Source organism: Martes martes (assembly GCF_963455335.1).
Source record: "Martes martes genome assembly, chromosome: 16".
Lineage (NCBI taxonomy): Eukaryota > Metazoa > Chordata > Mammalia > Carnivora > Mustelidae > Martes > Martes martes.
Genome location: NC_137904.1, coordinates 31,731,229 through 31,759,220, shown reverse-complemented (window position 1 = coordinate 31,759,220; position 27,992 = coordinate 31,731,229). Strand labels below are relative to the sequence as shown.

At 36.5% G+C, this 27,992-nt stretch overlaps 1 protein-coding gene across 1 annotated transcript in view; it reads left to right on the top strand.

Moving 5' to 3' along the window:
* The first annotated feature begins 9,822 nt into the window (after positions 1-9,822).
* Positions 9,823-27,992, top strand: part of DHX40 (DEAH-box helicase 40) — a 48,242-nt gene continuing 30,072 nt past the window's right edge. Inside the window, exons 1-10 of the mRNA XM_080827050.1 lie at positions 9,823-9,990; positions 10,836-11,003; positions 12,006-12,151; positions 13,998-14,117; positions 14,313-14,540; positions 14,749-14,815; positions 15,774-15,905; positions 24,239-24,338; positions 26,369-26,455; positions 26,585-26,767. Coding sequence (XP_080683176.1) covers positions 9,879-9,990; positions 10,836-11,003; positions 12,006-12,151; positions 13,998-14,117; positions 14,313-14,540; positions 14,749-14,815; positions 15,774-15,905; positions 24,239-24,338; positions 26,369-26,455; positions 26,585-26,767 — 1,343 coding nt within the window. The 5' untranslated portion in view covers positions 9,823-9,878. The remainder of the gene's footprint in view (positions 9,991-10,835; positions 11,004-12,005; positions 12,152-13,997; positions 14,118-14,312; positions 14,541-14,748; positions 14,816-15,773; positions 15,906-24,238; positions 24,339-26,368; positions 26,456-26,584; positions 26,768-27,992) is intronic.

Genomic DNA, 27,992 nt, shown 5'->3' with positions numbered 1-27,992 from the left:
ATATATTTTGGTTTCACCTTTCAAAAATCTTCTCATCTTAGAAGTATTTATCATTATTGCTTTTTAAAACTCAACATTAATTTAGATTTACCAGTAGTTTTACTAAGTTTTCTGTTCACAATTCATACTTAGAGAAAAATCCTTTTTCCTGGGTTCAATTTCCCTTATCTTGAAGAACACGCTTGAGTGTTTTTTTAGGCAATGACTTATTTTTAGTAAACTGTTTTAGTATTTGTCTGAAAATATCTTGATTTCAGTCTCACTCTTGAATGACAGTTTTGAGTATAGACTTCTTGATTATTTTCCATTAACAATGTGGTGATTTCTACTATTCTATTGTCTTTTCTCCTCAATTTTTGTTGATAAGCAATTTGATAATGTATTATTGTTCCTTCATAGGAAATCTTTTTTATCTTCTTGCTTTTAAGATTTTCTTTCTTTCTCTTGTGTTCTCTTTCTATTGTGTTTTACTTTGCTTAGGTGTATATGATTTTTATTTTTTCCTTTATAGGGCTCAGAGATTCTCTACTCAAATATTATTTTTTTCCTCATCTATTCCATCACTCTGGAACTCCATTTAAACATATCGTGGGCCTTTTTATTCTATTCTCCATATCTCTTATTTTCTTTTTCATATTTCCCATCTCTTCATAGTTAAGTGCTACATTCTAGGTGATTTCCTCAGCTTGGTCTTTACTTCATTACTTTCTCTTAATTTGTTTAAACTCCATTGAGTCTTCAAATTCAATGAATTTTTAAAAATTTTTGAATGTTTAATTTTATTATTTTTTAAATCTTTCTATTTATTTTTATAATGTTCTCTTGTTTCATTATGATTTCTATTCTTTTATCTTTTTAATATTTTAAAACACTCATTTTATAGTCTCCTTAGGATTTTCTTATTATTTCTAGTTCTTGGGGTACAGTTTTCCTGTTTGCTGGGCTCCTGATCTCTCTAACGATGGTTTATTTCCTCATGTGATGTGCACTTTTTGTTGTTGTGAACTCATCTTCAGTAGGGCATGCTTACTCTATGGAAGTTATATTGCACTCTGAAAAGAATCCTCACAGGAGACTGTTCCGACATAATAGTTTTTAAATTTTCCTATAGATTTGCATTTCCTATCTGTTTCTGTTATCTAGGGATTTCTTTTTCTTATGTTTTATCAAGAATATATATGTTTTTGTTGCATAAGGCAAGACTGGACCACTCAGATTTAATTCACCAGCTTGCAGAAAGTCCCATGTAGTGAAAAAGATGAATTTTCTAATTTACAACTGAATGAAGAAACATAGCTAACTTAATGTAAAGTAAAAACTATGTTTAAGTGTAAGTCTTAGAAATATCGACTAAAATGTCAGCATTTTAGTAATCCTTAGATTACCAAATTATATTTGTTTGCTTAGTCTAGATTATGTTTCTTTTGTGTGAGTATTTACTCTGTGATGAGATTTGTAAACCTAGTGGCACTGGATAAGTCTTGGCAGTATTTTGTAAGAAGTGGGTTTAATTTTCCTTAGATAAATTTCATGTACTAGACGGAAAAGCACTGAAAATGAAATTAGATAAAAGCCTACTGTTGCTGCAAATATCCACATTTAATATGTAGGAATAAAGCTAGTGACACATTTCATAAGGGGACCACACACAGTTGGCAGAAAGAGCAATGACCTGGAGATTTGGAAAGCTGTGCACTGGGCTTTGCTCTGCTTCTTTCTAGTTGTATGACCTTGGGCAACCCACTGAAGATCTATGAGTCTGTTTCCCCATCTCTAAAAAAAGGGGGGCTGGAGTTTAAAATTCCCTAATTCTAGACAGTGCAGAGATAGATAGTGTCATTTGAATATGCCTTAAAATCCTACCACTGCCAAATAAAATAAAATAAGAGGGAGAGAAACCCTGACACAAATTGTTCTTTTTAGAATAGAGTGTAATATTTGGAAAATAAAATGGAAAATAAAGGGTGCCTGGGTGGCTCAGTTGGTTGGGTGTCTGCCTTCGGCTCAGGTCATGATCTCAGAGGCCTGGGTTCAAGCCCTGCATTGGGGGGGTGGTCCCCGCTCAGCAGGAAGCCTGCTTCTCCCTCCCCCCCTCGCCTCCCCCCCACCCCAACAGCTAGTGCTCTCTGGCTCTATCTCTCTGTCAAATAAATAAACCAAATCTTCAAAAACAAAAAGAAGATTTTTCTCTTTGGATGACAAAATTAAGAAGACAAGCCATAGACTAGGCCAAAATATTTGCAAAGCACCTACCTGACACAGGACTTGAGTCCAGAACCTATAAGTAATTCTCAAAACTAAATACTGAGAAAATAAGCAACCCTTCCCTCTCTAACACAAGTTGACAAAAGACTTGAATAGACACTTCACCAAAGATACACAGACTACAAGTAAATACATAAAACGATCAACATCATTGCTATAGAGATATGCAGATTAAAACCATAATGACATACCACTACTACCTATTTGAATGGGTAAAACAAAACAAACAAAAAACCTGATAATACCAAGTCCTAGGAAAGGTGCTGGGCAACTGGAATTCTCATACACGGTTGGTAAAAGTGCAATGCTTCGGTCCCTTTGAAAAAACAGTTTTGCAGTTTCTTATAAACCTTCATTTATCTATCATTTAACCCAGCAATTCTACTTCTAGGTATATACCCAAGAGAAATGAAAATGTATAGTCACTCAAAAACCTGTATGTCAATGTTTGTAGTGACTTTCTGCATGATCACCAAAAACTAGAAACCACATAAATGTCCTTAACTAATGAGTTGATAAACAAATTGTGGAATACTACTCAGACAAAAAGGATTGAACTATTGATATATATTACAACTTATTCAATTCTAGATGAAACTCAAGGTAATTAGGCTGAATGAAAGAAAAAGCCAGACTTAAAAAGAATACATATTATATGAATCCATTCATATGAAATTTTGGAAGAAGCAAAACAATAGAGACAGAAAACAAGTCAGTGGTTTCCAGGGCCTAGAGGTGAAGAAGGAGGCTGACCCCAAAGGAGCACAAGGATATTTGTCAAAATGATGGAATGTTTTATATCTTTATGATAGCAGTGTTTACAAACCATATGAACTTGTCAAAATTCATAAAACTCTCAACTATACACTAAAAAAAAAAAGGATGAGTTTTATCATTTGGAAATTATGCCTCAATAAACCTAACTACTCTCAAAAGATTTATAAACAATGTTGATCACAGATTTTAATGTTAATACTTAAAAGTGTAAGCTCTTCTTAGGGGCACCTCACTGGCTCAGTTGGAGGAGTGTGTGAATTTGATCTCAGGGTCATGAGTTTGAGGCCCACTTTGGGTGAGAGATTACTTAAAATAAATAAACTTAAACAAGTATAATCTCTTTTTTCCTATTTTTTTCAAATGAAAAAGTTGTACCATAACTGAGAAATTAATAAGGAAAATAAAGTATTAAAGTATAAAATATCTAAATATCCAAATTAAAAATTAAGATATCTAAAATATATGGCCTTAAAGTAAGTAATACTAGGGGTGTCTAGCTGGCTCAGTTGGAGGAGCATATGACTCTTGATGTTGGGGTTTTGAGTTCAAGCCCCACAATCGTTGTAGAAATTAGTTAAAAAGAGAGTCTTAAAAGTATTTAAATATATACAGATTTTAATATAATAATATAATGTTGGTAAGTAATGTTAAGATTAGTAATTTTTAAATCTTTTTTCACTGTTTGGTTTTAGAGTTAAATTGTCAATGAAAAAATTGTTTTTCAGAGAAATACTACTGTTTCATTTTTCTTTCAAATAATATTGATTCTAAAGTTTCAAATAAACCCAGCTTGCCACCTTCAGGCAAGTGAAAGATTTACAGAGACTATGACTGGTGATAGAACATTAATTTTGTAGATTTCTCAATAATCCATAATTAACCATATCTTGATCACTCCATTATTAATGCCTTTGTAAGATTTCCTCTATACGGGATCTTTCCCTGGCATTTACTGGAGTATTCCCAAATTTCAAATCTCAGTTCAAATGCCACTAACTCCAAGAAGCCTTCCCTGATTATTCTAGCTAGTTTTTCCTCCTCTAAATATTTTATCTCCTTGAATACATGTAATGTCATTGAAGGTAGGGATCATGTCTTACACATATTTTTATGCCTCTGTATGGCTATTAAAAAGGATACATATAAGAGTTGTGTATTCTGATATTTGTTGAATGAATACAAGAATGAATGAATATGAAGTTAGAGTAATCATTGAGCCTTCCTTTGAAAGAGGCATTATTTTACTAATACAATAATGGAATTCTACACTTTTATTCAAGATTATATGCATACGTGTAAAGCATCACTTTTCATTGACAATGATAAGTTCTCAATCCTTACCGATTTCTCAATTGAATCATATCACTGATGAGTGATTTCATCACTGCGTGGTGAGAGGCTCTGTGATACTAACTCAGATCTTAGTATCTGGACACCAGAAACATGAGATTAAAAAGATAAGGAAGTGTGATGATTTCTCTTATTATTTTTTTTTAATATTTTTCTTATTTATTTATTAGAGAGAGAAAGCATGAGATGAGAGAGGTCAGCGAGAGAAGCAGACTCCCTGCCGGGCAGGGAGCCCGATGTGGGATTCGATCCTGGGACTCCAGGATCATGACCTGAGCTGAAGACAGTCGCCCAACAAACTGAGCCACCCAGGCACCCTCTCTTATTCTTTTTTATATGAGATGGACTTAGACCTCTATTTCTTTCTTTTTCTTTTTCTTTTTTTTTTTAATGTATTCACTTGAGAGAGAGAGAGGAAGAGGAAGTATGAGTGGGAGAGTGGGGAGGGACAGAGAGAGAGGGACAAGCAGACTCCTTGCTGAGTAAGGAGACTGATGCAGGGCTTGATCCCAGGACCTAGAGATCTGACCTGAGCCATAGCAGGCACTTAACCGAGATGCCCCTCCCCACCTGACCCCACCCCCCCTTTTAAAAAGATTTTGTTTATTTATAACAGAGAAAGAGAGAGGGGGGAGAGAGAGAGAGTGCACGCACGAGAAGGGGGAGGGGCAGAGGAAGAAGCAGACTCCCAGCTGAGCAGGGGAGAAATGTGATGATTTCTTTTACCTTGGACTGAAAGGTGGATACTTCTCTAAGTTCTATTATATGTCCATCTATTATTTTCCTCCAAATCTCCAAATTTCTAACATCTTACAGGCATATTAATACAATATATAACAGTGGCATTGGGTCTACCAGAACATCACTCATAGAAAAATTCCCAGTTGTTTCTGTCTAGCTTTACCTAGTTTAGGGAGTGAGGTTCTTCATACTTCCTTCCTTCCAGGATGTACAATGTATCAAGACTGTTAAACAATAAACTGGTAACAGGTTTTGGTTGTTTTCTTTCTTTCCTTTTTTTTTTTTTTTGTGGTGCCCCTCAATTACATTTATTCATGCCACAAAGGAAACAACATGGGGCCCCTGGGTGGCTCAGTGGGTTAAGGCCTCTGCCTTTGGCTCATGTCATGACTCAGGGTCCTGGGATTGAGCCCCACCTCGGGTTCTCTGCTTGGCGGGGAGCCTGCTTCCCCCTCTCTCTCTCTGCCTGCCTGTCTACTTATTTGTGATCTCTCTGTCAAATAAATAAATAAAATCTTAAAACAAACAAACAAAGGAAGCAACATGTCTACAAGTGTAAGTCTTCCCATCTAACAGAGCTTGCTGAGATTCACAGCCAGACTGAGATTCCATCTGATGTGTACTCCAAGTAAAGCTGGTTAATGACCTGGAGCAGGTACAGGACTCAAAGCTTTCAAACCTTTGCTTCTCTTATCAGCAACCCTGATTTTACAAATGATGAAGCCCGTCAACCCCATTCCTACCCAAATCTCCTTGTAAACCTGGGTATACTAGGGCCTCATTGGGACACAAACATTTTTAACAAGGCTTTGAAGCATCTAAACACAGGACCCCTGGCTAACTCCCACATGGCCAACAACTTGGAAAGGTCACTTTGATTTATTTACTTGAAAGATTGATTATTTATTTATTTATTTATTTGAGAGAGAGCATGTGTGTACACATGTGGGGGGAGGGGCAAAGGGAAAGGGACAAGCAGACTCCCTGCTGAGCAGGGAGACTGAAACAGAGCAAGATCTGAGATCTCAGGACCCCAAGATCATGACCTGAGCCGAGGTCAGATGCTTAACCACTTAACCAACTGAGCCACCCAGGCGCCCCCTCACCTTGATTTATTTTTAAAGGAGGAGGGTTCCACAATTGGGGATGGTTCATCTTCCTGAATTCCTTCCGTTAGAATTTTCAAGCCTTTTTCTCTTGCCCACTTTGAGGGCTCGATTCCTTCTATTATTCCTCCTTTCTCATTACATTCTTCCTTCTCCCTTCTCTCTTTCTAGATCCAGTCCTCACAGTCTTGAGAGAAAAAAAATAATAGTTCTTCATGCACAGGAGGCTCTGGTCTTGGCCCTTAGGTCAGCAGTGTCCTTGGATTTCTGTTTCCGCTCTGGTGAGGGCTGGAGAGGAAGAAAGGCCCTTGGTTTATAAGTAAGATAGAAATAGGGAAGGTAAATACAGAGAATCAATCAGATTCATATTCTGAGATACAAATATGCCACAAATGCTGATTTATAATGCTGCCTTAACCCAAAGTTTTTGCTGTCTCTTCCAACCCTGCATCCTTTCTCAAAATGTGAACTTTCCCTCCTTCATCAGTACCTCTGTGTTTCAATTCTCACAAACACACTTTCTAATTGTACCTCAATGATTTCATGACCACATCTCTTTAAAATTATCATACATACACTGTGGCAGTGGCCTCTTGTTCTGGCTATTCTTTCCTTTCCCTTTCATTTACCTCAGTTCATTCGAACCAAACATCTCCAAATACATTGCACATATTTTCAATTTGCTCTCTAATTCTCTTCTCACCCACTTACAATCTGGCTTCTCTCTGCCTTTCTTTACCAAGACAAATATTGGTTGGTCAAATTCATGAATTAAAAAAAATGCATGTACTTTGACACTACTGCTCATTCTCTTTCTGGGACTTCCTGTTATGATTAGCTTTCTACAGATCACCACTTGTCTGGTGTTTGTAACTTTCTGGGTTTTATTGTATTAATATGTTTGATAATTTTTCTTATGCTCCATTAATTTAAGTTGTAACATTGATTCTATAGTCTTTCTTTCCTGAAGATGATTTCAAAATTCTATTCCATTTTTGTAAATCTCTAATATTGAGCCTCCTTCCTGTCTTTTGGAGGATCAGAAACAAATTGCTTGGATTCAAGAACATTTTGAAAGGCTACCTATGAAATATCAGCAGAGTGCAATTTGTACTTCTCACACTTCTTTAAATATCACTTCTTTCAGGTTTTTCTTGTGACCCCAAAATAACGGGAAATTGATTCAATGTTGCTGCACCACTAAAATTTCTTCTTAGATTCAACGCGTTCCCCCCTCCCCTATTTTTACTGTCTATTTGTTATCTTCTTCGCCATTGTAATTTGTAAACTCACTGGGCAGGAAATAATTGTTGATCTTTTAATTTGGAGTAGCCTGGAGTACATGGCTATTATTGGTAACATGTTTTGAATGTCCTTGGTTTTAAAATCAACAATGTTAAACAACATTTGAGCTTTTCACTTTTACTTTTCCTCATTCTCGGTTTGAGGTTTTTTTCCTGGATACTCTTATTAGGTGACTTTTAATCAAGAATGGAGCCATTCTACAATAGGTGACTTGCAAACATCGAAAGAAAATATATTAGGCACCAAGGTATAGATAATTTGGATAATTCCATCTCCCATTACAGTATAGTGGTTGTTCATGCGGCAAATCCTGGTCCTATTGCTTGTTTTGTTGTCTTGAGTGAATTTGTGAGCCTTGATTCTCTTGTGTGAAAATTAGGTGTAATAATAACCTACCTCTCTGAGTTTTTGTGAGGAATAAACGAAAAAATTCATATTAAATGTTTGCATATTAAATGCTCAATAAACGTTAACTAATTGGTCTGAAATGATTCTGTTCATTTTCTTATAAAGTGACCTCAATAGAACTGCCATGTACCAAATAACTTGCTGGGTACTTACCAATACTATGCCTATACTACAAATATTTTTTGCTTTTTTATTTTTTTGGTTTGTTTTTCTGATTTGTAATATTTCAAATTTCTAACAGAATCCAGAAGGTTGGGAGATTCCTTTAATGGATGAGAGAAATTTGAGATGTACTCCTATTGCCAGGTTTATTCCTGTAGCCCCCAGGTTTTGGAGATAAAGAGCTGTTAGCTGCATTTCATTTGGTATCATTCAAAACCCAACAAACTTGGATTTTAGGAGATGTTATTCAGTCCCACATAAAAGCAATTGATACTTCTAGAAATTTTTATTATTTTATTTTATTTTTAAAAAGATTTTATTTATTTATTTTTCACAGACAGAGATCACAAGTAGGCAGAGAGGCAGGCAGAGAGAGGGGGGAAGCAGGCTGCCCGCTGAGCAGAGAGCTCTATGACAGGACCCTGAGATCAGGACCTGAGCTGAAGGCAGAGGCCCAATCCATTGAGTCACCCAGGTGCCCCAATACATTTTTTTTTTTTAAAGATTTCACTCATTTATTATTTGACAGAAATCACAAGTAGGCAGAGAGACAGGCAGAGAGAGAGGGGTAAGCAGGTTCCCTGCTGAGCAGAGAGCCCAATGCAGGGCTCGATCCCAGGACCCTGAGATGATAACCAGAGTAGAAGGCAGAGGCCCAACCCACTGAGCCACCCAGGTGCCCCCAGTTGGTACATTTTTAATGAGCCCAGAAAAATCTTGGGAGTCCAATGACATCTTTTAAGCGGGGTTGGATAGGAGCATGCTGGCCTTTAACTAATGGTGAAGGGACAACTTTGAGTTGTCTCCTTTGGCACTAAGTGTTGGGTTAATTCTAATAGTAGGATTGGTTGAAAAGACCAAGAAACAATCTTCTAGCATTGATTTTGTTACAATTAACACTATATACAAAATTGGAAGGTTCTACAATAAGATCTGTCCCCTCAAAGTACCTTTTCTGAAAAAGCCGCCCCACCTCTGACTGTTGCATATTTAACTTTTCTGCTGTAGTGGTTTCCAAGAAATCCATATCCATCAAGTGAGCTTGATTCCTCTGAGGATCAATAATTCACTCACCGTCCAGAAAATTCAACAAGTATTGATGGCCCATTCAGAGTCACATTGCAGGGCTGAGTGTACCGTGGTTTTCTAAAGTTCCTGCTCTAGTTGGGGCAAAGGGGAATAAAATAAATTGAAATGCAGGGCCCTATGGAGGAAATGAACAGCTGTGGGACCTAAGCTTTGGGCACTACATAACTAGAAGTTCAGCTCTGCAACTCAGTAGTTCTGAAATGAACAGGTCATTTCAGAATGAGCAAGGTGAGAATGTTTTGTGGAACGATGCACTCTAGGAAGGTTCCAGCTCCTGGCGAAGGGTCACATCACGTTAGGTGTGTGAGGACAGAACAGGGTTACAGTGACCAGAGCTTAGACGAGGGGTGTCACCTGCCTCTTCTGCACACAAGGTAAGTAGGAAGGGATCCCTCTGGACCTTGGGCATGGCACCAACGCCCTAGGCGCAGCGCATACCTGTGAAGGCAGGAAACGCTCGAGGCTGGGCCCTCGGCTGGTGGCCTCGCCGAGCCGCGCGGGTGGTGAGAGCTTTCCGGCGGCCGCGCGCCACGTCACCTAACAGCTCCCCCTCCCCCTGTTCCAAGTCGCACGCGCGGAAGTAAACACCTAGACGTCATCAGGGCGCGTCTTCGCCTTTCCCCTCCCATCTCCCCTGATCGGTGGACGTGCTCACCTCCGCTCCGGGCCAGGTCTATGTCCCGGTTTCCCGCCGTCGCGGGCAGGGCGCCAAGGCGGCAGGAGGAGGGTGAGCGGTCAATAGACCTTCAGGAAGAGCGGCCTCCGGCTGTTTCCATCGCTGATAGAGGTGCGGTCCGCGGGACGCTGCGGAGGCCAGCGGGAGTTTTGGCATGGGGCTTTTGGGGGGATAAAAGTCCGTCTTTGGCGGGCAGAGAAAAGTGAAGAGGAGACCGCAGCGTTCTCCTCGCCCTCCAAGCCGGAGGCGAACTTTGCGTCCAATGAGCACTTTGGTCTAGAGGGGGGCGGTCCCAGATCCAAGTTGGGTGAAGACCTTGCTGGGGGACAAAAAAGTGAACCCCAACGCCTAGACGCGTTCTTCTCTTAAGGAGGCTCATAAAGCCTTTGTTCTCTACCCATCCATCCCCCCCCCACCCCCCCGCCACTCGTCGGGCCGCCAGCCTGCCTATGGGTACGGTATGAAGGGAGCCAGTTTCCAGGAGCCAGTTTCCATGGTTACCCACCACTTGGCCTTCTGGGATATCAGTCACTCTGAACAGGGACCTAACTTGAACCATGAATCAGAAGCAAACACAGGTGGCTTTTTTTTTTTTTTTTTTAATTCAGCTGAGAGTTTCCTGCTGTGTTCTAGCTTTGGGTCTATTGTTTAATAAAATTGGATTTTGTGCTTCTGTACAGGTATGCTTGCATATACATTGCCTTGCGCTAGGCTTACTTCGTCAAGTACTCTGAATCGCATTAGCAAATGCTCATGTTGTTAGATTTTACCAAAAAGTTGTTCTGGGCTTGTAAACCCTCACGTACAAATTGGACATAGATGATTTATCTGAGAAGTAATGAACTGACCTCTTCCAGTCCTAAAATTCTATTGTCTTTCTCTGTTCAGTTCTGGGAAATTGAGTCAGATAGCTTGACAGTCCTTTTAATTGCACAATTGTTTCTCTGTTATTACAGAAGAGAAAGGATGCACATCACAGGAAGGAGGAACTACTCCAACTTTTCCTATTCAAAAACAAAGAAAAAAGCTGATTCAAGCTGTGAGGGACAATTCATTCCTTATTGTTACTGGAAATACAGGAAGTGGTAAAACAACTCAACTCCCAAAATATCTATATGAAGCAGGTAATTTTATTCTGGGATAATATTGGGAGTATTTAAAAATATATCCTCTTAAAAGCTAATAGGACTTCTGTATTGCACAGATATCCACCATTTGTTCTACAGTCCCAATTCTTCTCTTGGTACATCCCCTCTACATCTTCCCTGCTTTTTTATGGTCTTATTTCATGTTCAGGAATTAACTCAGATAATAATTTTTCCATTTTTAATTACCATAATCTTAATTATGGGTAGGTATTGATTCTTTGCTATAGAATGAGGTTGACTTGCAGTACTGTTAACCATTGGGTATTGAAATAATTTACAGGAATATGGTGATACCTCCTCCTGACATTAGTATTTCTTGGTTCTTTTTCCAAGTATTATCAGGTAAATATTTATTCCCTGACTCCATAACCCAAGTCAGCTAACAAATTATCCCTAAAGTGTCTTTTCCTTCAGTATGGTAAACTTTCTATCATAAGGTTGGTATAGAGCAAAATTATATTGGATGTTATTCATTTAAAAAATAAAAATTTCTTAGCTGATACTCAGTCTCATGCATCAGATCTAATGTGCCATTTATTAAGACATACCACTATTTTACATACTATTGATAAAGGAAAAAATACCATCAACTGGAAGACACATCTTACAGAGACTAAAGTGGTAAAAAACGGATCTGTGAAAGGTGGTATATTTAAACTTTGGGGGAAAAAGTAAACCCTTAGGAAGTCTATGAAATTTTATGGATTTCTAGGAATTAAACATTTTGGCTTACTCTTTCAAGTAACTCTTTAGACTGAAACTGGGGGGAAAACCTAATTAAAACATGTATATTTTGAGTGGAAAATATGTATTCTTGTTTTTTATTACCACTTAAATTTCCATGGTCATGTTGTTAATTTGGAGAGTTTTCTTTTGCAAACTCTTGGAACAGTTTGTGTTGATTGGTCTGAAAGAATTTAGCTCCAATTGGAAGCAATTGTTAATAATTTTGTGTTTTTTTTCCTCTGGTTTTGGTAGGGTTTTCACAACATGGTATGATTGGTGTGACTCAACCACGAAAAGTAGCTGCTATATCAGTTGCTCAGAGGGTTGCTGAAGAAATGAAATGCACGTTGGGATCCAAAGTAGGGTACCAAGTTCGTTTCGATGATTGCAGCTCTAAGGTACAAAAGTTTTATTGCTGTTCAAGTCCTGTAAACTTATAGAAAGATTGGAGAAAGTTATGAAAGATTTTAACTTCAAATTTGCATTTATATTTTAAAGAAACAAAGCCCCAGATTAGGATTAATTTTTGTTGTTCATTGTTAAATGATTTAGCTTGGAAGTGTTTAATAGTTTTACTATTTTCTCCCTTCTCAATTAATTTATAAGTGATAGTTATTAAGGATTCTCTTATGTTTTTTAGCTGTAAGACTCCTGGACCTGTAACTTATATTTGTAATATTTAAAACAATTCATTGTACTAAAATATATATAACGTAAAATTTACCATTTCAACCATTTTTAGGTGTTACATTTCATTGGCATGAAATACAGTTACAATGTTGTGTATCCATCAACACTGTATTTTCAGAATGCTGTATCATCTCAAACAGAAACTATATCTACTAAACATTAAATCCCCCATTCCCTCCTCCCTCCAGCCTGCGGTAACTTCTGTTCTACTTTCTGACTTTACAAATTTGCCTTTTCGGTGCGCCTGGGTGACTCAGTCGTTAAGTGTCTGCCTTCTGCTCAGGTCCTGGGATAGAGCCCCACATTGGGCTCCCTGCTGGGTGGGAAGCCTGCTTCTCCCTCTCCCACTCCCCCTGCTTGTGTTCCCTCTCTTGCTCTGTCTCTCTCTGTCAAATAAGTAAATAAAATCTTTTAAAAAAACCAAACAAACAAATTTGCCTTTCCTAAGTACGTCAAATAAGTTGAATCGTACAATATTTGGTCCTTTGTGTCTGGATTGGTTCATTTAGCATAATGTTTTCAAGGTTCATCCATTTTATATATTTGTATTCCTGAAGTCAGTTGAAAATAGTCAACTCAGCAAAGTCAGTAAGCAAATATTTATTGGGTATCTTCTGTATTCATGGCACCAAAAAGTTTAAAATTGTTTTCTTTTTAATAGTTAATGGTTATAATTTATATTCCTTCAGGATTTTTTAATCCTATACCAAATACAGAACAATCCCTAATTAAATATTGTCCCTAATAGGAATGGCCATCAATTATAGCACATAGTTACTCCCCAAAATACTATATTTGCATTCCTAGTGGTTACTGCTGGGAGTTTTTCTTTTTTCTTCCTTTGTTTTCTGTGTGTACTGTTGTTAACTTTTAGCTTTTGGACCTTATTCTCACCTTGTTTTAATGTGAGGCAACAGACACAATTTTTTTTTTTAAGATTTTATTTATTATTTATTTGTCAGGGGAAGAGAGAGCTCACAAGCAGGGGGAACAGCAGGCAGAGGGAGAAACAGGCTCCCTACTGAGCAAGGAGCCCCATGTGGGCCTTGATCCCACGACCTTGCAGACATTTAGCCAACTGAGCCACCCAGGCATCCCTGACAGACACAACTTTTAAAATAAGCTAATAGGGAAGAAGAGAGTGATAGGAAATTGTGCCCCTAACTACTTCCTCTGCCTTTTCTTCTGAGTCCTCTAAAACAGTGGCTGAGACAGGGAGATGGATCCCATTTCATTGTTTCTCACAACTTGCTCATGGGAATCCACCACATTATCTTACCACTTTCTCCAGACTACTTTATATCTCGTTGTCCCATTCTATTGCTTTATCCTGGAACATCCACCAGTTCCTTATCTCTGTCCCTGTATAGATCACAAGTTTTATAATTTATCATCCTTGTTATTAGACTAATTTATGTACTTTTTTATTTAGTCAGATTAGGTGAATCACTTAATGTCTGCACATTTCGGGGGGAATTTAGTCTGCGAAGCAGGGGTGAATTTCTGTAACACTATATGTATGTAAGTTGATAGACTCTGCTGTTTGAACATTAGGAAACTGCAATCAAATATATGACTGATGGATGTTTACTGAAACATATTCTGGGAGATCCAAATCTTACCAAGTTCAGTGTCATCATTTTAGATGAAGCCCATGAGAGAACTCTAACTACAGTGAGTATTTTAATATGCTGGTTGTTATTAGTTTACTTATTTGGGGTAGCTTTTACCCTGTAGAGAATTTCCTGGTCTTACATACATTTTAATTTATTGAAATAAGAATTCTTTAGTTAGGAAAGCAAAATATTTAAAATAAATTGGTTGGTAGGTATACTTGTCACTTACTAGAAATTTACTTTTTTTTTTCAGGACATCTTGTTTGGTTTATTGAAGAAGTTATTTCAGGAGAAGTCTCCTAATAGGAAGGAACATTTGAAGGTCGTGGTGATGTCAGCAACCATGGAATTAGCCAAGCTCTCTGCATTCTTTGGAAATTGTCCAATATTTGATATACCTGGAAGGCTTTATCCAGTCAGAGAAAAATTCTGCAATTTGATTGGCCCACGAGACAGAGAAAACACTGCATATATTCAAGCGGTATTACTTGGCATCCTTTTTATGTCTTTTTATATTTATAGTTCCAGTTGATTGAGTAGTTCAGTAATTCATTTGTGCCCTTTTATTTTAATGGCAGCCCTTATAGGTCCTATAACTTTCGAGAACCAAATTTAATTTTTCTGTGGAATAAGGGGAGTGGGGGAACTGTATTTCCATCAACATATTATGCTTGTGTTTCTTGCTTTAGATTGTGAAAGTGACCATGGATATCCATTTGAATGAAATGGCTGGAGACATCTTGGTTTTTCTGACTGGTGAGCATTCAATATCAGGTTTAAGAATTTTACTATTTATATAAGAGCAGAACGTGGCACCACAATAGAGTGTTACTTTTGTTGGGAAATCTGGGCTTTAACTCATATTGCCTTACTTTGTATGATTATCTGAAAGTTTTAGATATTCTGTCTTATATAAGATATATAAGAATTCTACACTGCCATAAAAATTGCCAGTCTCATGAGGAAATATATGTAAAATACACTGACTTTTTAGTAAAAAGATTATAAATGGTAGAGTATTAATATTTTTATTAGTCTACCTTATATAGAGCTGTTACCACACTAAACAGTCCTGGATCTGAATGATTCATTTCATTATTTCAAAAGACATCCTACTAGTTCATTTCTTCTTTGAGTGGTGGGATGGTACTGTGTGATAGCAGTACATGAGGTGTTGAATCCATGTCTCATAGGCCTTTTTTGGAAGTAAAAAATAGATTAATTAAATCCTAAACTAGTGTGATTCTTCAATTAGCAGCATCCTACTAACAGAAATGAGTCATTTCATTGCTCACCTCCTACTCTGCCTTGTACTGATGTCAGAAGTGAGACATTGTAATGGTCTCTGCCTTTTTCAGGTTACTTAAGTATTTTGAACTACACCTAAATGCAGTATCTCCTGGACTAGATTCTTCTATATTAATGATTAACTTTACTGGGTCTTCCTCAAATACTGTGTTAACAAGATGATAGGCTTGAAGATTATAAACATTTTTATTTCTGTAGAGGTTTAAATTCCTTGGGAACTGGTGTTTTATTTTTAATTCTGTTGTTGAGATTTGGTTCAACTTAGGAGTTCATCTTCTTTAGATCAAATGAGATTTAAAGTAGCTATTTTGCAAAAATAATTTTAATCTAGAAGGCTTATTTTTTTCATTCTTAAATTAATTTTGCTGTTCAGTTGCTGATGTTATTTTCCCCTCCCTCATTTCAGGTCAGTTTGAAATTGAAAAAAGTTGTGAGTTACTTTTTCAGATGGCAGAGTCTGTTGATTATGATTATGATGTTCAAGATACAACTCTGGATGGTTTGTTAATTTTGCCATGTTATGGATCTATGACAACAGGTAAGTCCTCACTAGAATAGAAAATTTGACTAATTTTAAAAAAGTTATTGAATAATCTCATATGTAAAGAGTAGTATATTTAAAGTGTTTAGGTCAATTAATTTTACAAACAACTAATTTTTTTTAAAGATTTTATTTATTTATTTGACAGAGAAAGAGATCACAAGTAGGCAGAGAAGCAGGCAGAGAGAGGTGGGGGGGCAGACTCCCTGCTGAGCAGAGAGCCCGATGCAGGGCTCTATCCCAGGACCCTGAGATCATGACCTGAGCCAAAGGCAGAGGCCCAACCCACTGAGCCACCCAGGCACTCCACAAATAACTAATTTTTGTAACCAACACCCAAATTATGAAGTAAAACTTTAAGGGAACCAACATTCCTTGAGAGAAGTGATTTTTTTTCCTCAAAGTCTTTTCATAGTCAGTTTTTCAGGAGCCTTGGACACTCGTCCACACACACCTTGATATTGTTTAAGAGTGGGCTCTGTCCTCCCAGCAGAACAGAGATAGTGTTGGTAATTTTTTGAAATTAGTACTATAAGTTCTTGATAGTAGTACCATAGTCAAACCTAATTTAGTATTGCCAGAGAATTTCTAAAAATCATATATATCCGGGTACATCTGAGACTAAACACAGTGGATTATTTTCTGTTTTATTTTATTTTGTAGCACACAGTCTACTTTTCAAGAATGATGCTGTTCTTTTGTAATTTCAAACAGCAAATGCGAACTCTTATTCTAATATTTGTTCGTAATGTTGAATTAGGTTTAGAATTTGTTTAGTAAAATAACTTTATTATGGAATTTGATATGTAAAATTAAAGGGGATTTATTTAGAGTTTGAGTGTGGTTAGCATTTAATGTAGTGTAAAAAACATTTGAATGTTTTTATATTTTATATGTATTGTTGTTTTTGTTGAGTAGGTGGTTGTTAATCTTGTGTTAACAAAAAAAGTTTACGAATATGTGTTTTGGTAAATAGCCATAGACCTTGTGCTAATTTAGAAATCTCTTTTGTGATGATATTAGGCCCTTGCCCTCCATATGGAAATCTATTTTTAGGTTTTTGTATCTTTAAGGGAATTCTTAGGGTCATTGTTAGATATTTAAGGTTCTCATTGTTTTTCTGGAGATTTGATCTTCTGGCTCCTTTAAAAGTTACTTTGTTTACTGCTGAGGTAATTCAAAACTCATTGTTTTGTTATTGACCATTAACAACATAAATGCATTTTTCTATATAAGTAATTTCATTCTTTCCTTTATTATTGTCACAATGAAAATGACCTGCTGAGTCTGCTATTGTGTCTTGTTTAATGGCCTGAAAAACAGTTTTTATACTATTAAAGGTTGCAAATGACCTCCTCTTTCTCAAATCTCATAGCTTTTTTTTCCCACTAGTTTGTATTTTGATTTTGTGATAATGCCTCCTTGAAATTCTGTCTTCTGGGGCAATATTTAATTACCTTGTTCTTCTGACCACTCTTTCTCTAAGTGTACTGCCCTCCCACCCTTCCCAGACTTTTTTCCTCTCTAAATGTGACTATTTTTTAAGGTTTTATCCTTAGGTTGCTGCTTTCCTAGAATTCTCTGTTTCGGAGAGGTTGACTATTTCTAGTTAAGTCTCACTCCTGCATTCTAGAACTCCTGGATCTCCTCATAGGGCTTTCTAGTCTGTGCGTCATATCATCCTAGATCATTCAGTCCAAATAAGTGATAACTCTTACAGGTAGTTTTTTTGTTTTTGTTTTTGTTTTTTTGTGTGTGTTTTGTTTGTTGTTTGTTTGATTTTGTCTTGTCCAAATCATTCATTCTTCTTTTTCATTTTTCATTGTCATTGTTAGAGTTGGGATCCTCAATTTGCTTTCCTGAGTTGTTAACATAACCTGCTAACCTGTTTTCCCTGATGTAATTTACCATCCTACCTGCAGTGGTAAGCATCATCTTTCAAAAGCACAGATCTGATTGTGTCAGTTTCCTGTTGGGTATCTCAGCCATTCCCTGTTACCAGCTGAATTAAAATGCTAACTTAATAACTTGGCATTCATTATTCTTCCAGTGTGATCTCAGCCTGCTTTCAGCCTTAATTCCCAGTGTATGAGATTTTCTGTGTTGGCGTATATGTGTGAATGGTAAAGATGTAGAGCTGGCTGTCAGTAAAGGCATTACTGAGGAGGGTTTTGTTTGTTTATTTTAGTTTCCCTTTGGTTCCAATGGCTCTATAAGGGTGAGCTATTGATGATCCATTATGAGCATAATAATATTTATGGGAGCAATTTCTAACAATGCAAAGAGGCATTCAAATGGAGCTGATGAGGTACTGAGTAATGGATGAAGTTGGGAGTAGCAGGTTCCTGGGATCTTAGGCTTTTTTTTTTTTTTTTTTTTTTGTAAGTGTGACTAATACAATACAGCACTTACTTTCTTTATTATTGCTACTTCGGGTGGTGGGGAGAAACACTATTATAATATTATTATGTCTTAGGAACATAAAGCTTGCACTTGGGAATGAGGAAAGGGAAGAAGGGTTTCCTGCTTGTAGCCTTTTGTGAAGAGGGCTCAAAAATGACTCAGATCTAGGTTTAGTGAGTGTGGGCAGTTTTTTTTTTTTCCATTTCCTTCCCCATCTTTTTTGTGACAGCATTTGATATTTCCTTAACTTGAACTCCTCCTTTCCCTTTTATTCTCTCCTCTTACTGGCTCAAATCCTGCTAGTTTGTTTCATAAGTACAACCACCTCAATGAAAACGTTCCCTGATTTCCCACCTCACAACTGGCTTTGATCTCTTCTTTATTTAAAACTCATGGTGCTTTGCTACACCTCTTGTGGCCCTTAACAGATTCTACCTCATGTTATGGTTGCCTCATCTCCTTTCTGAAATTGTGAACTACTTGAGTATTATGTGTTAAAAAGTCCTGATTAGATGTTTGTTAAACTGAGTTCCAGATTTTTCACTTTCTGCTAGACATTCTGTTGTGTCTTGTAGCAAAACACTGGCTGTGTCTAGACCCTTATTCTTGTTTCCCTCAAACCATTTTGCTCTAGGAAACCTGGGTGGCTCAGTTGGTTAAGCAACTGCCTTTGGCTTAGGTCATGATCCTGGAGACCCCGGTATTGAGCTCTGCATCAGGCTCCCTACTCAGCAGAGAGTCTGCTTCTCCCTCAGACCTCTCCCCTCTGATGCTCTCTCATTCTTTCTCTCTCAAATAAATAAATAAATAAAATCTTGAAACAACAACAACAACAAAAAACCCGTTTTGCTCTTCTGACTTTCCTCTTTTGTTCAAGATTTTGCAATTCTTCAGTTTTACTGAAATATATCTGTTACTTCATAAGCAACAAATATTTGCATGGAATTTGACTATTTTGGCACTAAAAGTAATTATCTGAATTCAGTGCTGCTTAGCTTTTTTTAGAGGGTGGAGTCTGAGATTCTTTTTTAAAAGATAATGAAAGCCATGGTTTCTTTCTCTAGAAAAATGCACATATACCTATAAATATTTTTCTTAGATAATCAGACTTCTGTATTGAACAGATAGAGACTAAATGATGTTCCTGAGGTCACAGGGGAAACCTACATTTGGTAACTGGTTATTCAGTAGGGGGTGAAAAAAATAGTACATGTGTTTTCAGAATACATGAAGAAAAAGAATGGAGCTTTACCTTGGATTAGTATGTATTTTAAAAGAGGAAAACTGCACATTTAGATGATTGCATTAATCCAAAAATAGTTTTATTTCTTTCTTCTTCCTGCAAAACAAAAACATCTCATTCTGGCAAGTACCTAGAATTTGGCTTTGTTGGTGATAATTTCCTTAAACGTTAAGATTAAAGATGAGGGGAGAATAAGGCTAGTGAGCTTCACATAAAAACTTTGACCCTACCCTCTCCAAATGCGAAAATTTTTCTTTTGTCTTACAAAGCATACACAGTTGTAAAGAATACATAGTTGTGGAGTATGTAGTTGTAAAATATAATCAGAAAAGTAAGAAACATAATTAAACTCAGAGCTCAGCAACATAGTTAAGTGATAATCACTATTAATATTCTGAGGTATATTGTTCTAAGCTTTTTAAATGTATTTAAATACATTTTTATTGTTTAGCTTTTTCTAACAAAAAATGACATTTTGTTTTATGTGTTCTTACTGTTTTTCTCTTTAGCCCTTTATAGAAATTTTTAAAGTGTAGAAATGTACAAAAACAATTCATTTCCCACTGTGCAGAATTAGCACACTCTTAGTGTCTCCGCATTTTTGCTCCAGTTTTCCTTTAAAAAAAATCATTCAATTAAGGAAAAGTGATATAGTTTCATTATTAAAGAATTCAAGCAGTGTCCAAAGTTACAAAGGTAAAAATAATCACCTCAAGTTCCTCCATTCAAAAATAACCAGGTGTGTGTGTGTGTGTGTGTGTGTGTGTGTGTGTATGTATGTGTGTATGTACATATAGAAGGATATGGAAGTAAACAGGTGGATTGATAGAAATACTTTTTAAAAGTGAGATTATGCTGTTAGTTGCTTTTTAAAAAAGTATTTAATTTTATGTGAATTTACTTGAAGGAATTGTTAAATGTCAAGTAACTTTCTTTACCATATGAGAATATGATATAAAAGGTTGCTTTCAAGTCTAAAAAGATGAAAAATTTTAAGAAGTTGAAGTTAATCTCTTCTTTTTAGACCATGTGTGATTGGACATCTTGCCTGCTGATTCTCTGATTTGAAAGATAAGGACTTAAGTACTTTGACTGTTCTATATCTTTCCATTCTGATTTTTGTTAGTTATTTTTACATTGTTTAGATGTTTATCATCAATCTTTTTACCATGCTTTTTCCATTCTTAAGTTACTTTTGGTTAATTTTCGATCACCTGGGTTTTGTTAACTTTTTTTTTTTTTTTTTAAATAGAAGGGCTCTTGAGTGTTGCTTTTTGTTATTACTCTTTTACGTTTGAGAATGTCTCGCTTTTGCCTTTATACTTGAGCTATATCGTGGCTGGGTTTTTATGTTCTTGGGTCACACTTTCTTCTCCTTAGAACTTGGTAGATGTTGTCCAGTTGGCTTCTGGCATTGACTGTTGCTGTGGAGAAGTTAGAGGCCAGCCTGGTTTTTTTTTCCCCTTCCTTGTGATTTGCTTTTTCTGTCTGATTGCCTGAAAAAATTATTTTTAATTTCTTTGATTTTTTAAAGTTAAGTGGTTTTAATTAGGATGTTTTTTGGTGTTGAATATTTAATATTAAAATTTCCTGGGGACGCCTGGGTGGCTCAGTTGGTTAAGCAGCTGCCTTCGGCTCAGGTCATGATCCCAGCGTCCTGGGATCGAGTCCCACATCGGGCTCCTAACTCGGCAGGGAGCCTGCTTCTCCCTCTGCCTGCCACTCTGTCTGCTTGCGCTCACTCTCGCTCCTCTCTCTCTCTCTCTCTCTCTGACAAATAAATAAATAAATAAATCTTTTAAAAAAAAAATAAATAAATAAAATTTCCTGGAATTTGATGTGCTTTTTTTAAAAATTAACTTCGTTAGGGTATAGTTTACATACAATAAACTATGCTTGTTTTAAGTGTAGTGCTCAATGAGTTTTGACAAATGTACACACCCATGTAAAGACTATCACAAACAAGATGATCTTTTATGTGGTGGGTTTTTCTTTTTTTTTAGATTTTTGTTTATTTATTTGACAGAGAGAGTCACAGTGAGAGAGGGAACACAAGCAGGGGGAGTGGGAGAGGGAGAAGCAGGCTTCCCGCTGAGCAGGGAGCCCAATGCAGGGCTCGATCCCAGGACCCTGAGATCATGACCTGAGCCTAAGGCAGGTGCTTAATGACTGAGCCACCCAGGTGCCCCTGTGATGTGTTCTTTGGATCTGCAAATTAAGTTTTTATTTCTTTTATGTTATATCTTTGAATATAATTTTTATGTATTTATTGGTTTCTGTACTTCAGGGATATCAATTATTCTTATGTTGGATTGCCTGTCTTCCATATTTTTTAGCTTCCTTCTAGTTACTTTTTTAGTTGCATTTACTGATTATTCAAGCCTTTTCTCTGTGTCAGGAATTTCATTTTCAACTGTGTTACTGAGAATTCTCAAGATATTTTTGACTCACCCAAAAATAACTTCTTGGGGGCAGAGGGGTGCAGTTTGAGCCAAGCAGTGTTGTACTTCTTTCTTTTGCTCCAGAACTGTCATCTTTTTCCCCCTTTGGTTGACAGTTTCTGTTTATTACTTTAAGTTGTGTTCTTTTTCTTCTCTTTCTCTTTCCCTCTCTCTCAGAAATAGTTCTGCTTTGGAATCTCTTGGGGGGGACTTTGGGACAAGATATTCTATGAGGAAGTTTCATTGGCCTTAACATATAATATGTCATATGAGTAGATCTAGGATTGTTCATTCATTTTGAGTGTTAAGTGGTCTCTCAGTATCCTTATTTCTTGGTAGACTTTGGATATCTTTTTTCCTCTTTGCCAATCCCCCACCCTCCCCATTAATAACAACCTGGGACCTTACTGCATCGTAGTGAAAGTATTCCATTTCCTCTTTCCAATCCTGGAGAGAGAGAATGTACTTTGGGATATAATTAACTTTTTTTTTCAAACCTTTATAAACAAGCATAAAACTGGTATGTGTTGGAGCCCCTAGTTGGCTCGGTCAGGAGAGCATGCAGCTCTTGATCTCAGGGTTGTGAGTTTGAGCCTCACATTGGGTTTAGAAATTACTAAAGAAAATAAATAAACTGGTATATGTTTGTACTCGGGGAATATGGTATTAAAGTGTGTGGGTGAATTGGAAATGAAATAAACGTGAGTCTTGTCAAAACAGCAGTTTCAAGACTTTCTTAATTGATTATAGTGAACATTGATTACCAGTGAAAATGGTAAATGAAACTGAAATCTTTCTTGAACTGAACATTTAAAATATTAGGTATTTTTAGAAATGGATTGATTGAAAAACAGACTTGATTATAGATAAACATGTTCAGAAAGGACATTTTTAATTTATGTAAATTTTTAGGGGAGTGTGGTAGAAAGGATGTTAACTTACTATTTATATAATGAATTTTTTATTTTTCAATTCATTGAACTCTATTGAACACTTTCTGTGGTCCAGACATTGTTCTAGGTAGTGGGGATATGTCTTGAATAAAAGAAAATCCTTGTTTCATGGAGCTACATTATAGTAGAACAAGTAGATCATAAATAATGTGTAAGCATAATTTGAACTACAAAGTAATATAAAACTCCTTTGAACCATCTGGAAGAAATGAGCTACCTAAGTCTAATATCTAAAAAATCATTCTTAGCCAAAGTTTACTACAAATCCTGTTTTTGCCAGATACTCTACTGTTTGTAATTTAACAATTTTCAGAATGCATTGACACTGTCCTTTATCAGCCTTCACTTACCTTCTTTCACCCATACCATAATCATTTCCTTGCAAGCACTCTTAACTCTCTTGCCTTATTTTGTGCTTACCCTGGCAGGAGGGCAAATCTGGCCAAATCTGTCTCACTACTTACTTTACGCCCAGTCCCCTCAAAGCCTGGGAAGAGCCAGGAACCCAGAAATAATTGTCTTAACTTTCATGGCTAATTCATTATTTTCTTTTTAGACTTTCCTTCATGTACTTTAACCACTTCCCTGTGGTTCACAAGTTCATTTTTCTTCTTTGCAAGAGACTAGCCTAATCAAATAGAGCATCTCTTGGACCTTACTCCAAATTCCAGGAGATTGCCCCAGCTTGGGGGAGATGTTTATCTTTGGTGCCATAAACTATGGCTGGAGGAACAAGGTATAGTACAAGCATTGCTGCTGGGGTTCACTCTTCAGAACCTGTGGTTAGGGGAAATGAGTGTGATGTTACTTGCTTAGAGAGGTAGCCATCAGAAAGATACCCCAAAAAGTGAAAACCACTTAGCTGGTCAATCCTTAAGGTATGTAGAGGTCCTTAATTGTAGTCCATGGATGGGTTACGGTGAGTTCCTGAATACCCTGAAATTGTTTGAAATGTGTGTGTGTGTGTGTGTGTGTGTGTGTGTGTGTGTGTATACATATGTGCCTTTTAATGGAGAAGAGGGCTACAGTTTTTAAATATTCTCAAAGGGAGCTGTGACCTACATAAAGGATTCTGCTATAGGATTTATTTTAGCAATAATCTCTAATTTAATGGATCTAGAAATGTTAGCAGTAAAAGGTGAGGCAAAGATGAGTTTTGTTATTTTGAATTCAAGATAATTAAAGAGGTGAAGGAAGCATAACTTTTCAGGAAACGAAGTTAGTTTTTCAAAAGTGGAGTTTGACCAATGCATGTTGTAAATTAACATTTTCTCTTTACATGTATTTTAGATCAACAGAGAAGAATATTTTTGCCACCTCCACCTGGAATTAGAAAATGTGTCATATCCACCAATATTTCTGCAACGTCTTTGACAATAGATGGAATTAGGTACAACTTTTAAAGTTTCTTTTAAAGCCAAGGAAGCCACTTAGCTTTGAGTTTGTTCCTCTGTGTCCTCCAGTAATTTCCATGTCACCTACTTGTCATCACCTACTATTTTTTTATAATTATCGTTTACCATGATTAGGAAATGGAGTAGGAGGTACACATAGTATTCCTGATTATACTTTTTAACTACTTTTATTTGGCAATGTGTAGCTTTGTCTTCCCAAATTTAAGATTATATGTAATGCTTCATGGGTTTCATTATTCATTAACTAGACAGCCAGAGCTGTTTTTGTGTACTCATTATCAGGATATACCTAGGATAATAAGATACTCCCTTCTCATCTGGCACCTCCACTTGGTGGAATTGTGTGTCCAAGTGTTGTATGTCCAGGTGTTTAGCTGAAGGTACTGTTTCTCACTTTTCACCTTTTTGTGAAATGAACTATGCTGTGAGTCTCTTATTTTTTAATGTAATCAATGATGCCATCAATTTTTGAGTAAATTTAGTGGAGAAACACTGGGAAATTTTAAGTCTAGACTGATGGTTAATGTGAAGTTCTTTTCGTCTTTTCAACCACAGCCCTTTTGGATATTTATCTTTTATCCAGTATATTTTATGTCCTTAACTAAAAATCTATCTGTTTGCCACGGGAAGGCTGGATCTGAATCTCAAAGATCCTATGTCATTCTTTTGTGTAAAATGATCACCCAGATCTAATAGGAAGTTTAATTTCCGTTCGTTTTCTCTTTTACTTTAAAAATAATTATTTCAGTAAGGGCTTTCACTTCTTTGGAGTAAGTCTTCCTCTGTAATTTTCTGTTTCCAGCGAAGGCAAAAGTCATTAAATAATATGTTTTGGAATGTTCCCTTAGTGAATGATGGACTTACTACAATTCCTAACTTAGTTTTTTACCTGACTTGTTCTCTGTTTAGTTGACTTAAATGGTGTTGTTAAAGGCTACCTTGAATTAAATTCTAAACCTGTTAGAGTGGTCTAGAGGTGACTTTCAAGTTTGTTCTTTTAGAGGAGAAATTCACATAATATAAGATTAACATTTAAAAGTGAACAATTGGGGCACCTGGGTGGCTTAGTGGGTTAAGGCCTCTGCCTTCAGCTCGGGTCATGATCCCAGGGTCCTGGGATCGAGCCCCGCATCGAGCTCTCTGCTCAGTGGGGAGCCTGCTTCCTCCTCTCTCTCTCTCTGCCTGCCTCTCTGCCTACTTGTGATCTCTGTCTGTTAAATAAATAAAATGAAATCTTTAAAAAATATAAAAATAAAAATAAAAGTGAACAATTAATATTTAGTACCTTTACAGTGTTGTATAAACACTAACACTACCTCTGCCTACTTCTAAAACATTTTTATTACCCTAAAATAAAACCCTGTACCCTTTTAGCAGTTATAATGCCCCCCTCCATTCTAGCCTTTGGGAACCACCAGCCTATTTTCCGTTTTTATGGAGATTCTCTTCTGAGTGTTTCATATAAATGGTCGAACAATGTGTGACCTTTTGTGTCTGGCTTCTCTCACTCATCGTGCTGTCAGGGTTCATCCACATTGCAGCATGTATCAGCACTTCCATTCATTTTTGTGGGTGAATAATATTCTGTTATATGTATATACCATAATTTGTTTATCCATGTATCCCTTAATGGTTAATGGACATTTAGGTTATTTCTACCTTTTGGCTCTTATGAATAGTGCTTCTATAAAAATATGTCTACAAGTATTGGCTGAGTACTTCTTTCAGTTCTTTTGGGTATGCACTGAAGAATGTAATTTCTGGGTCATGTGATGATTCTGTGTTTAACATTTAGAGGAACCTTCAAACCTTTTGCACATTGGCTTAACCATTTTACATTTCCATTAGTAATGCACAGGGGTTCTAATTTCTTGACTTTCAAGTTTTACGTTTAATATAAAAGGCATCATATAGTTGCTAGTTTGGTAGAAAAGGAGAATCTGAATTGGCTAAAAATCAACAAGTCTTATACTCTAGAAACTTAACTGGTTTTCATTCTTCTTAGATATGTGGTAGATGGTGGCTTTGTGAAGCAGTTAAATCACAATCCCAGACTAGGGCTGGACATCCTGGAGGTGGTTCCAATTTCAAAGTAAGTCTCTATGTCAAGCTTTTTTGTTCAAAGAACAGTTTATTAGGTTGTTTTTAACTGGTTAGGACGTATGATGTTAACTACTTAGTACATTTTGGGGACTTCTTTTTTTTTTTCTTCTTCTTTAAGGAGTGAGGCGTTACAGCGAAGTGGCCGAGCTGGCAGGACTTCCTCAGGAAAATGCTTTCGGATCTATAGTAAAGATTTTTGGAACCAGTGTATGCCTGACCATGTGATCCCTGAGATTAAGAGAACTAGTTTGACATCTGTAGTTCTGACCTTAAAGTGCCTTGCCATACATGATGTTATAAGGTATGTAGACAGTTTGAAGAGAGAAAAATTTGTTAGGATGGAGCCAGGTTATTCCTCAGAATTCTTTTGAGGTATTTGACTCCTATGTCCCCCTCATTTAGAGGTTTAGCTAAACCCAAATAAAAGGTTTCTTTGCAGTGCTTTCCTGTGATTTGATTCCTTGCTCCTGTTCTAACCGTGGCCTAATGGGGTGCTCCATGCTGATGTTTATTTGGATCATTTAGTGACCACTGCTTATCTGTAATGAAAGGTATATAATGACCCTTATTCCAACCAGAAAGTGGTTTTCTGGTAGCATCTTTTGCATGACCAGCATTGTAGCAAGTACTGTGAGAGATAAATACTCTGATAGTATTTTGCTTTCACTAAACTTAAATCATATTAAGGAAACAAGATTCAGACACATGAAAGAAAGAATGGGACAGCTGTTACGTTCCTCAGATGTTAAACTATATAATTAGTTGGCATAGGATAGAATATTGTTGTAGGGGCTTAAAATTTCATATTATACATGATAGAGGAAATAATGAAGGAAAATACTATTCTTGGTCTTAATTTTAGTCTAAATTGTCTGCAAAAGTGTCAGAAACTGTGGGAGAAGGTGACTGTGTGTTCATAAGAAGGGAAATAATTACTAGGTATATCCAAATATGTATTGTATACTCTTAGAAAGCCAATTAAAATATTTTCTGGATAGTTTAAAACTAGAGATTTTGTAAATGAGAATATAGATCTTAGAAAGAGGAAAGCATATAATATATGAAATTCTCACTGTAACCATGAATGACACTAATGAGAAAGAAGAACCATTTAAACAAATCTAAATGACTGAACAGAAAGCTTTCAGATGAACCCAGATTTTAAAATAATATTCATAATAAGATTTTTGTGAATAATATATAATTACAAAGCAACATATAATCAAGAATATGTATTAGAAAAATCGGAATAATATTAAGAGTGGCATATAATTAAGAATATATATATTAGAGAAGTAGGAATAATAATTACTTAATATCATCTGCACTGAGTTAATTTTTCCATCTTAAGTTTTAAGACTTAGAATGTACTAAAAGTCCTCAAGATGCTAAAGCCAAAAAACGAAAAAATTCTCCTCTCTTTCTTTCTCCTTCTCTCTTTTTAGGATTTTATTTTTAAGTAATCTCTACACCCATTGTGGGGCTCGAACTCAGAACCCCGAAATCAAGAGTCACATGCTCCACCA